This window comes from Corvus brachyrhynchos, unplaced genomic scaffold (assembly GCF_000691975.1).
Source record: "Corvus brachyrhynchos isolate BGI_N302 unplaced genomic scaffold, ASM69197v1 scaffold281, whole genome shotgun sequence".
NCBI lineage: Eukaryota > Metazoa > Chordata > Aves > Passeriformes > Corvidae > Corvus > Corvus brachyrhynchos.
In genome coordinates, this window is record NW_008236509.1 from 2,558,264 (window position 1) to 2,570,668 (window position 12,405).

The 12,405-nt window shown below is 40.6% G+C and overlaps 1 protein-coding gene across 3 annotated transcripts in view; it reads right to left on the reverse strand.

The window, feature by feature from the left end:
• The window catches only part of KIAA1549L (KIAA1549 like), a 76,877-nt gene that overhangs the window by 9,744 nt on the left and 54,728 nt on the right, over positions 1 to 12,405 (reverse strand). For all 3 annotated transcript variants that reach the window (XM_017726347.1, XM_017726346.1, XM_008644098.2), the window contains 3 exons: positions 6,680 to 6,777; positions 5,377 to 5,522; positions 1,442 to 1,590 (listed from right to left, as the gene is read on the reverse strand). In XM_017726347.1, coding sequence (XP_017581836.1) covers positions 1,442 to 1,590; positions 5,377 to 5,522; positions 6,680 to 6,777 — 393 coding nt within the window. The remainder of the gene's footprint in view (positions 1 to 1,441; positions 1,591 to 5,376; positions 5,523 to 6,679; positions 6,778 to 12,405) is intronic.

The following is a 12,405-nucleotide window of genomic DNA, read 5'->3' on the forward strand; positions in this document are numbered from 1 at the left end:
TCCCTGAAGAAAAGGAAACCCACAACAGGGTTATACTCCTCTCCTTCCAGAGGAAGGAGATGGGGGCTGGAGACTTGGTTTGCAGTTTTGAACCATTTGTTTCAGTCTCCACTTTTGACAAGTGATACCTGACTCTTTTTCCATGGGATTGCAGTCAAGAGTAGAGAGAAAAAAGGGAAAATGAGTGGAAGACAAGTAAAATTTCCTTATTTCTTTTGTGGCTTTTTTCCTTCTTAGAGAAAAAGTTTAAAATCATTGCTGAGATACAACGGGCCCCCTGGATTTAAAATGTCAGAAGGGTTAAAAACACACACACAACAAATAAACAAACAAGCACCAAAACAACAACAACAAAGGAAAATAAAGTTTTTCATGCTTTAAAAGGCAGCTCTGAGAAGAAAATTTATACCACAGCATCACAAGCCTTCAGGTGTCAGGGGCACATCAGCAGGTGTGCTCAGCTTACAAATGAACAGCTTTTTTTCTGACAGTTCAGCCTTCAAATTCAGACTTGCATCTCAAAGTCATACTGAATTCTTTTCCTCACAGGCATCAGGAACAGTAATAAAGAGCGAACAACAAATAGCTGCCCCCAGGAACATTTATATGATTGTGCTGTCTCTTGCTTAGCTGCTCAAAGCCAACTTAGATTTCAACTGCAATTCATTAAAATGTCCTGTTGACAATTTGCACAAGGAAATAGAATCTATCTCCCAGGTTTTTTAGCCAGAGTGGTTCTGCATAAATACCAGATGTGAGCTCAAGCAGAAGAATTGATCTTTTTTTCCCTAGTGGAAAAAAAGCCCTACATTTGAGAAATTGTTTCAAACATGATAAACTACTGTAATTCATTTTAGGATGTTTCAACTTCAATTCTTTGAAATGTAGGTTTACTTTGAGCTAAAAATTACATCTGTTCCAGTCTAGGATTGTGCAATTAATTCTTTAATTTATGATCTGTCACTCCAGCCTTCAGGAAGATTTGAAACACTGCACAGCAGGGCTGCAGCAGTGCTGGGAGGTAAGATTTGGGAGCCAGGCTGTCTTGAGAGAAGCCTCCAGGAGGGAAAGATGCTTCCCCAGCTTTCAAATAGCACAAGGCCACCTTGAGAGGCAGCATCACCTTCTCCTGACACAAGTCTATCCAAATACTTAACCTTTCTTGGGAAAGAAAAATGACATCTAACCCACCAACTTTAAACAGGTGCCAGGCCCTAACCTAGTGAATGATTCCACCCTCTAAAGACCTTGCTTACAGCTCATGTGATGAACAGCTCAAGTATCTATTCCCTCTCTTATGGCTTTTCACTACTAGAGATTATTTCCACTCATGAAAAAATTATCCTTATCAGATTCTTTGCAGAGCAGTGAAGAATTGCTGAAAACCCCTCCTGTGCAAACCACAGAAAACACAGGTGGTTAGAAAAGCAAGGGTGCTTACAGAGTCTGCCCACTGCCCTGGCAACTCATTCTCTCCAGCATAGGGCATCCAGGCTTGGTTCCTGTAGGCGGTGGGTGGAGTCGGGATAAAATAGCCCGTGAAGCCAGGTCGGTTTGCTGGAATGGCAAACACTGCTGGTACCGTATTTCCTGTCAAATAAAAAAAAGAGCAGACATCATTAATAGCTGAGATTTTCGGTTATAAACCAGAAGATAGTGCTTATGAAATATGGACTTGATGGTTGCTTATTGCGGGGAGTTTTGGGGGCTTTGAGGGGGGTTTTTTGTCCCATCATCTGACAAGAGCATCTTTATCATGCTGGGAAATACTGGAGAAGGCAAGATTTGCAGTTGTCCTCATAAACATGTACAGCCTTCAGGCAAAGAGTCCCTAGGACTTGATCCTTGTAACAAATGATCTTCGTCAAAACTTTGACTCATTGGAGAAAAGGCTTTTTTCCCCCTTATGTTTGCTTCCTTGTATTCCGTTTTTAGCTGTTGTTACCATGGGTTTCAGCGTAATGCACCTTTCTTTTCACAGTTTACCCAGTCTTTCTTAATATCTCTAGGCAAAAAACCTACAAAAACGAGTGAATGATATGTTTAACAGGCTGTACTCTCAACAATTCCATCACAAAACTTCAATGCTTCTGCAAAAAATACCAAGGTTCCACTTGCTCAGTTCCTTTCCCAGGAACAGTCTGTGACTGCCATAAATTATGCAGCTACAACTTAAATAATTATTTGTTGATTCCAAATCTGGTTTATCATGTCTTGATTAATATGCATGCATAGGAATACCCAGGAAGCCTCCTATTAAAATCCCACTATCACATTCCAATTTGTGTGGAAGCAGCCAGCCATCCAGGCTTAAGTTCCAGCCAAATCTCTAGATATGGTCACATCTGCTTTCAGGGAGGGTTTATTGCTGTGGCCCACTGAGATGCAGAGAACAATGTGGTACAGACATTATCCACAGGCTATAACTGGGCTGTCTGGAAGACTAGCATCCTAATGTGCGTATTTCCCTTGAGATTTGCTATCATAACTCCAGGTATTTGCCAAGTTTAGAATAGAATACAAACTTTTTTCTCAGATGAGTCTTCCTTCCTCTAGTGTCTATTTACATGCAAAGACAGACTCCAGCAGTGAATCACCAACATCACACTAAGGGCATGAAATCCTCATCCCTAAATCCTGGTTAGGACAGCTGCATATCATCTTTATTAGTTATTAGTTTTTTTGTTTATTCAGTTATACTACATGGACGTGTATTTTACTTTTCAGATTCACAGAACATAGCAAAAAATAACATCACCTACAGGAATGCAGAAGGGCAGTAAACCCTTTAAAAACACAGCAAAGTACAACTCAAACATTTTGACTGAGGAATGCAAGCACAGTAACATTACACAGGTGGGCAGATTCTCTGTACTAGAATCAATGCAGAGAAAATAAAATTTCTCCCCCTTCCAACTGCACATCATCTGAATACTGCTGCTAATTGCTCTCAGTACCTATGATACCACCATGGTGACAAAATCTCAAGACGCAGGCCTTCCCCTGAAATCATACAGAGTATAATTGAATTAGCATCAATTACTGGCTGCTTCAAATATCCGTCCCCCAGAATGTCATTTGCAGCCCTGGCACATTTTTGCTCCTGAACAATCTACAGGAGGGCTATGCTGCCTACTCTGACAGATGCTGGGACACTGCATGGGCACATGCACAGAGATAGAAAGACTCCCCCAGTGGCATCCATCCCCAAAGCAGTCTCCACAAACCCTGACATTTACAGTTTCTCAATGACATCCCATGCAGTCCCAGGCCAGAAGTGCTATGGATGCAATCAGGGCATGAGAAGAGGAGAAAGATATGGTTTGTAGCACATTCTTCTCCAGAGCAGAAACACATCACCTCTATCCCAATTCCTCCAGCCCCATGGGTTTGGAAGGAGGTGGGCTGAGAGAAGAGGTGTGGTCAATCCTTTGTCCTTCCAGGTCAAAAGCAGCACAAGGGTTGCTATTTTAAATGAGTTAGCAAGGCTGGAAAAGAGCATTCTTCAGATATGTGCAGAGAAGGAAGTGCTGCTCCTGTACATGACACATGGCTGCTACACCAAAACACTCTTTTAATTTAACCACAGCAAAAGGAGCTACTATTCAAAATGAATATTCAATTGGCTGATGTAACACCTTATCCTAAATTATTATTGCAACATCCTTATCTTAGAGGTGATGTTAGCCTGCAGGAGGGTGACATTAGGCCTTAACATTCCCAATCAGCACCTGCAGCAATGTTTCTTCATGTATTGAGGTGACAAAACTTATTTTCATATCAGAACGTTAGAAACCTTGTATTACAATTGCACATTTCTCATAACTGTCTTTGTCTTTCCTTGCCTGTATTACAGCCTTTTGTAGCACCTGTCATATATGAAATTTTCCTTCAGCTACTCCCAGAATTATTCTGGCAAACTCCACAATATACAGGAAGGTCACTTTGTCTCTTCTGAACTGCAGCCACCCTTCAGCAACACACAGCAATAAAATCTCCCTATCACTGAATCTAATAAAAAAATATATCCCACAGATCCCATTACTGCACACATAAAGAAGAGGTCTTGGTAGTGTGGCATATTTTATAGCCTGAAATGTTTTGAAATGGGAGGGTGGGCATCTGCCCTTTTCAGGTACTGCACCATTTGCAGAAAGTATGACAGTAAGTGAGAGTAGAATGGATCCTTCAAACCTACTGTATTTAATTAATTGACAGCACATTTGCATAGTCACATTATCATTCTCAGTAGATGATGTCGAAGACAATGCAGATAACTCTCTATTACTTCTGAGGAAGCTAAGAAAGAATTTTTTTCTGGCAGATTAACAAAGCTATGTCTAACAAACCTACTAATTTCAAAGCTTCAAACTAACAATGTAAAATTATTTTGAATATTATAAGCTCTTTTCCATAACTCTTCAAGAAAACATATTTTGCCAATAAGAAGCTATTTCAAATATATTTCCAGCTAAATGTTATCCAGATACCATCAAACAGTATATCAGCTTGATCTCATGAGGAAATCAATTTATAAATACAAATCACATCAAAAGGAACAGGAACTCATTAGGCCTTTAAAACTGTGACTTTTAGACCCAAAACAAGTGCTGCACCTGGGCAGAAACTATATTCTCCAGAACAGGAGGGGTGAAGAGCTAACAGATTACCTTTGATTGTGCAAGAGCACCACTGCCTTATGTTTTGAAGGGAAGGGGCCACGTACCTTCAGTTTGCCCTCCTCGGGAGCCCACTGTTGTGACAAGAGTAGGGGTAAAGTTCCTCAAGAGCCTTTAAGGGAGCCTTAAAAAAGTTTTCAAGCCCTTGGATCAATATTCTTGACTGATAAAATATTGGAAGGATCCAGCTCATTTCTCTGCTCAGAACCCCATTACCTGTCTCTCCCACTTTGCTTGGTTTGTACAAAGTGCAACACAAACAAGTCACGCAGCAGTCCCAATACTGCAACTTATTTTGCCACCAACACCCTCTATACCCTCCCTAAAAATTCTACTGCATTTTGTGATACAGATGAACAGTTTTACGGGGTTTTATTAATTCAGAGTCCTGATTAGTGTGCCAGCAGAATGGCATACTTGAACATAGAACATCTGGGATATTACTGCTGGATCCTACCTTCAGAAAAGGCCATTTCCTGATGCTTCTGCAGGATGAGTACTTTATGATGCAGCTGATGCCGCATCTACAAAGCAACAGGCCATCCTTTGGAGGTCTCCTTCAGCTGCACCAGGAAAAACCCCACCAGTCTTTCTCCAAATAATCATCCTTATTTGCTATACCCCATACATTCATTTATATCCAAAATAATTTAGAAGGCTCTCAAAGCTCCAAGTTGAATCCGCATCATTTTTTCACCTGAGTGAAAAGCTGATTGATCAAGTGGACCAACAGACATCGGAGCTCTCGAACCCGGTGCAAAAGGTGTCTGATCGTGATGCTGGGCCTGATCTGCTCCACTGGCCTCAGGTATTCTCACTTTGCTGCCAATATCTGATGTAGACCTGTGCATTAAGAAAGAAAGAAAAAAAAATTTGTCATTCTGACCTGCAGATGAGATTTGTAGCCACATACACACCTATCAGCTACGGCAAGACAAGCCAGCTAGGACCAAGCTGTCCAACTTTGCTCTGGCGTGACACAAGTCTGGAGAACAACTGGAGAACAGGAAGTCTGGAGAAGTTTGCCAACAAGCCCTTTAGCCTGGTTGCTATTGTACTAAAGCATGTTACTACAGTTGTAAAGGGCCTTTGCTTGCTGCTTCCAAAAATTGCCTGTGAAATACAACACAAAACCCAGAGCTTTACCATAATTCACCAACACAGTGTACAGACAGTCACTACAGTGTGTATGACATGGTATCATCCAGTAGGATCCTACTGTGGTAAATAACATACACTGCACTTTGGAAATGGTGCACCACAGTTGCTTTAGAGTTAAAAATACAATGGATGAACAAGAATATGTCAACATTCAATATGCCCCTATCCTGAAGATTTCAAGGCAGTTACAATATGATAAGCAGCCACTTGGAAATGCTTCCCTCGGCCTGGGTGCTCCAGAGTTCTCCACAGGCCTGCGGTGCCTCAGATTGCACTGGGCAGTACCTAACCCAGCACTGAGGGCTGAATGAGCTCCCCCAGCACAGAAGTGCAGAAATTCTTTGAAATGCATTTTATCGAGTGCCTTCCTGCGAGGAGGAGGTGAAATGCACACGCTGAGCTAAGACAGGCAGGCCTCTGTGTGTGTTTGGCCTCAGCTTTGTAGGCACGAGATAGCTGAGGGCTGGGCTGATATCCCCAGACCAGGGCCTCCTAAAAAGCATCTTACAATCCATCCCTCTCCTGCTGCAAATTCTTACAACACAGGAAAGCAGGAGAATGATGGTGTGAATTACCTGCCTCAATGCCATTATGCAAGCTGAGGCCAAGAGTGCTTAAAAAGAAACAAGAGCCTACAGCTCCTAATTTTATTGACGCAGACTAGCTAACAGAAAATTCATTGTTATTTCATTTTGTGTTAAAATGAAATAAAACCAACATGTTTCTAATTTCATGAATGTATCTTTTTAAGTACCTTGTAAGTGCCCCTTCAGGGTTTGCCCCAGTTCTTATTACAACAGTGGGTTTTAGAGACCCACCCACCAAAATAACATAAATACCTCCTGAGAGAGGCAACAGCCACAGGACCCGTTCTGGGAGGGACAGGAGGGGGAGGAGAACCCATTACCATCTCAGGAAGCTGAGAAAATCTGTAAGCCTGTAAAAGAGAAAAATAAATATTTTCTGAAACACCAGTAGATCTCAGTCAAATTGAAAAACAAAAGAAAATCAGAAATTAAATACCTGCTCCATGTGCCAGTCAATAGGAAGCTAACTTTTTGTGGCATCAATAGTAATTGCATTTATTTGAGAATTTACCGTGCTTTGGTGATTTTAGAATGTGGGAGAAAACCTGAACAAATGAGCTCAGAGACAAGATGAAGTCTAATTAAAATAAAATGTATTAAACACTGTCTCTGTGACTTTTGTAACCTGCTGGCAAAGCAGATTTGTTGTGATTATGTGAGACTCAACAGCTGCTTTGGATCATGGGAAAAAGACCGGAGTATTTCCACTTTCTCCAGAAAAATAAGTATTTTAAAGATTCAGAAAACATGCTCAGAGCAGTATGCACTGCGGTGAAGCCGCCTGTGAGCAATCCATATTTCGACCTCTTCCTGTCAGCCTTCAAGACATGAAAAGAAAATTTTCCACAAAACCCCCAAGTTCTGTAACTTTCCAACACAGCAACAAAGGCCTCAAACAGTTCTGAAAAGGCAGCCTGATCCAGAGGAACAGCAGGCCCAAGCCATGAAGTCACAAAATTAAGCAACTTGCCCATGGTAATTCTTAATTTAATCACCAATACATGTGAAGAAGGAGTAATTATGTGCATGAAACCCATGGCACCCAAGAAATGACGTGTAGGAGAAAACTTTCCTTCTAAGCCCTTTTCAATGCTACAGATTAGAGGCCATAATTTTTCCAAATATACTTCGAGACAGAGGAATGATATCTCACTAGATGCTTCACTAACACTTTTCTTTAACATACCATGGTTGAGGGTTTTGTTTTCCTATTGGTTTTTGTTTTATTGTTTGGTTGTGATTTTTTTTTCAGTTGTGGTTTTCATGACGATGCTTCAGAGCAATGCACAGGATTTAAGATAAAATCAGAGCTATAAAAAATAACAAATTTTGGGAACGCTGACCACTATCAAGACACTGGCATTTTGACCAAAAAATGGAGTCCAATGGTGGGACTTTGGCCCTCTAAACAAGAAGTATCTGGCTTAGCCAGAAAAGCTCCTCCACAAAGAGCAGAGAAAGTTAAAAACACATTACCATGGGATGAGTCACTCTCTATCTCCCACCAAGAGAAAGAGCCTACAGGATTTACATGATTATTTCAGACTTACCACCTACTTTTAGGTTTGAATTTGGCAATATAAATCCCACACTATGTATCAGAAAACACTGTCTTTCAATAATCATCTTTTTAAATTACACATTTAGACCATATTCTAAATACCTTCATTCTCAAATACCTGCAAAACTAGGTTAACAAAGAGGAAAGGTAATTTATCAAACTGACTTTTGATGTGTCTCCAAGGGAAAAGCAATACAGACCAAGCGTCTTTCTCTGCCCTCTCACTGCCACCTCTTTTAAAGCAGGTTAGAAACCCTCAAAGGCATGTCTCTGAAAATAATTTTTTCTTTCATGCCACCTACAAAGTCTCCTAATATTTGCTTTCACCATGATATTTACTATGATATTTAAAGAATTTCTACATTTAAGTGGGGAAAAAAAAAATCTAAAAAGACACTGGTACATTTCTTAGCCAGGGGTCGGAAATACTGATTTTTAATGAAAGAACTGCAAGTAAAAAAAAATGTTATTCGCATCAAGGAAAACCTCAATTATATTTCTCCTAATAGTGCTGGATGCGAAATGGGCTGCAATGCCTCTTCTGCATCTCAAACGCTGGCAGTGCTCTCCCAGGCTGCCTGAACACTCCCTTCTGGCTCCACAAGCCTTTCATCCCACATCTTGCTCTCAGCATGCATTTGTGCCAAGTATGAAATCCTTTTTATTCCCCCTATTTTAAAGGAACAGCACATGAGATAATGTTTCGGAGTGGAAAGTGACTCCAGACACTGTTTATCAGGGTAGGCAGAGACTCAGAAGTAGATCTGGGTTTTCTCTTGTGTGGTGTGCTTTGGAATATGGACATCAATGGAGGTATTTTAAGGGATCACAGTGCACAAATATGCTGCGACTTGCACTGGAAATTTCAGGGAAAAAAGTAAAATAGAAAATCTAAGCCTTTATTTTGCTGCTTACACAGGAGATGAACAATCTTGAGTGAGTGTCAATATTTTGCTAATGGCTGGGCAGAGAGAATCCTGTTAAAGTGAGAAATCCTGTAAAAAGATCTGCTACACCACCGTGAGGAACAGTCTGTCCAGAGGGGACAGTAGTCAGTCCTCGTTGTCCTGAGCTGCCACACACACCAACATGGTTACGGGAGGGAAATCCAGTGAAATTTCTAGACTTTCTCCAATGAGTTGGGGAATCAGTGTTTTCCTGCATGCCACATATAAATGGGAAAAAAGCATTCAGAAGCTAAATGATACCAAAGTTTTACTACAGAGGCCTGTTACAGATTTTTATGAGCCCTTAGGCTCTTGGCTCACTGGCAAGATTGCACAATTAAAGTCACTTCACATTGTGAATCCAGTCAGGGAAGAAAAAAACAAACAAAAAACACAACCCAGCTGATTTCACAGATTTGCCTAATTTTACTCTTCAAAATGTATTTATCCTTTTAAGAGGATCTCTTGGTTTTTAGCAAAACAAAAAAGAAACCAACCAAACAAAAACAAACAAACAAAAAACCCAAAAAGAACCAAAGCCAAAGAAACTTAAGAAGGAAAAACATTCTGCATAGGTTCCAAACTCTATTTTTTGAAATATGAGGACTTGTATAATACAAAGGATATAACAATCACTGGCAGAAGCAACCACACTTGAGATCCAGGACAGACTGCACAGGCACCAGACCAGAGACCCCATGCCACCCTTTCAGGAAGAAATACCAGTGAAGGAGTCTGTTGTGGCTAGAACACTGACAATTTAACAGGCAAACCAAAGAAGAGTTTTAAAAAGTAGCTAGAGCAGTTTAGCAGAGAAACTTCAGCCATTGGACGCCAGACAGTAAATCCTTACTGGGGTTTAGGATTTTTCCTTTTGTTTCTTTCTCTCAGGGAATTTGTCCTCTCCAGCTCTCTTGTAGCTCCTTTAAGTACTAGAAGGTGCATTAAGGTCTCCCTGGAGCCATCTCTTCTCCAGGCTAAACAATCCCACCTCTCTCAGCCTGTCCATAGGCCAGCACAAAATAACTATAGGCTAAAGCAGAAACTTTGCAGTTAGTTTTAAGGCTACATTTCCCTAGCTGCAATACTGAAATATTTTTACCACCTCCCACTTACAGATTGGTCTTGGGTGAAAATATTCTATTTGCCTTCTAATTACAGAAGCATCCATCTCCTTACATCTCACCATAGGAATTAAAAGGCCAGTGTCTTTGTTTACTCATTGAATGATTTAACTTATTTAATTATTGAGTTGCAGTCCAGGAATAATGCAAATTTATTGATTTGGCTTTGCCTTGGTAGGCATCCTGTTTTATACTAAGCAGCTGTTATTGAAAGTGGCTGAATTTTGGTAAAATACTCCCACTTTACCTCTGTTAAAGGGGAGCTCTGAGCATGTGGATACTTTACCAGTCACTCAGGCTGTATGTGCTGGTCCTCAGTGCCTGTTTATGGTGCTGGGTCTCACCTTGGGACCCAGAGCTCTGTTACTGTCACTCCTCCTTCCAGAGCACTGAAGAGGAGAGATGGAAACTGGTCCAGCCTTGTAATGGAGAGGATTTTCTTCCCTGGTCTCAGCTCTCTGCTTGACTCAGCTGAGCAAATTTCCAAAGCTGTAACATGATCAACCAAAGCACAGAGCTGGCGGTCGGGCTGGTGTCACACTTTCAACTCTAACTCCATCCTCCAGTCACAGCACACCAGCTGGATGCCAAGGACTCAGCCAAGTGTTACTCATCATGTTTCTGGAGGCTCCAGAACAACAGGGAGAGTCTGCCTTTCACTGGCTTTTCTCTGCCAGGAGAAGGCATGAGCCCCATGTGGAGGAATCCTGTTTTCACAGGTCACCCAACGGGCAGGTTGGCAAACAGTAATTCCCTCACATGAACTACAGATAATTTCGGTATTAATGTCAGCATGTACAGAAAAACCCAACCAACCAAAGAAAAAACACACAGAAGGCCTCAAAGGGGAGAAGAAAATGGAAAAGGAAAAAGAAGATGCACGCACACTCTGGAGAGATACACAAATGTTTGGTGGTGGGAGTAGCCAAGAAGTTGACTACAAGAAATTAAAGATCCACAATTTGGAGGACACCTGAAGAAACACAGATCTGAAGAGTGGTTCTGGACACCTCTGCACTTGTTCCATCTAAGCAGGCAAAATGCTTTTGAATTTTCAAAGATGAAATTTTCATTTCCAAAATGGTCAGTATTTTAAATTGTAACAGCACTGTTGATGTTGACTTTTAATTGCCGCTAAGAATTGAATTTTAAGAAAGGGCAAAATTAACTAATTCTTCATTTACAGAGGTAACAAACATCCCAGTGCACAGGTACCTCTCATCCCCAAAGTCGGGGATATTTTCAATTCCGACCCTCCATCCCTGTGAGAACAAACCAGAAATGGGTGTGGTTAAAGCACAGTGCATATTCATGAAACTGAAATGCAGAAAACCATGAATTACCAGCCCTTATCTAAAGCCCAGCAGTCTGTGCCTGTCCTCATCTGTGGCAATCAACTATCTTCAGGGAACTTAATGCTGTCTTCAGAATGCCAGAAAGAAGAGCAAATGCTTGGAGGTCCCAAATATGCAGATGATTTATGAGAGTAAAAAGTCTTAGAAAGAAAACAATGAATCATTCACCAAAAAAAAGTATGGCTATTACATTTTTTAAAAACCTCTCACCATATAGTAATTTTAATTTCATTTTAGAAAGTTTCTTTGAGGTGTCGAGGTAATTTGACTCCCCATTAGCTGTCTCTTAAGCTTTTAATCGAATTCTAACCATAAAATATGATTATATGCTGTATGAATTTCATCAGACCAATTTCAAAGTGCCAGAAATAACCTTTAGCATGATTTAAATAGCACCAACCTGAACCTTTTGCAGTGCCACTGGCTTTCAAATATGTTCAGAATAGTTCAGAAGCAGCATCCCTTAATGTATTTTTTATTATCATGGAAGGAGGTCATGGTAATGGTTATTTTGAACTGAGGATATTTTTCTGCATTATCCTCTTATTATAGCCAGAGTAAGAGACTCAATTTGAAATACATTCTTAAAAAAAAAAAAAATTCTGACCAAAAAAAAGGCTTAAAATGAACAACTTTTCACACCGGTATTGTTAGATGGGCTATTTCTTATCTGAAAACAATCACCTCTGGTTGAGATTTATGTCTGACATATAAGAAAATATCTTGTTGAGTTTCACATTAACATATGTGGGAATTCAGGGGCAGTTTCACTCATGAGGGTGTGCACAGTGCTAGTGTGACTGCTGTCTAGACAGCTACAAAATTCCATTAACAACTTCCACCCATGGCTTTAAGTTCCTAATTCATGTATTACTTCTGTGAGGTAAGGAGGTGATAGCTAATGCTTGAGGCTAGAAAATGAAGGGTAAAGTGAGTCATAAGGTCAACTAAGAGACTCGTGGAATTAAATCTTCTCTGGAGTCCCAAGCCA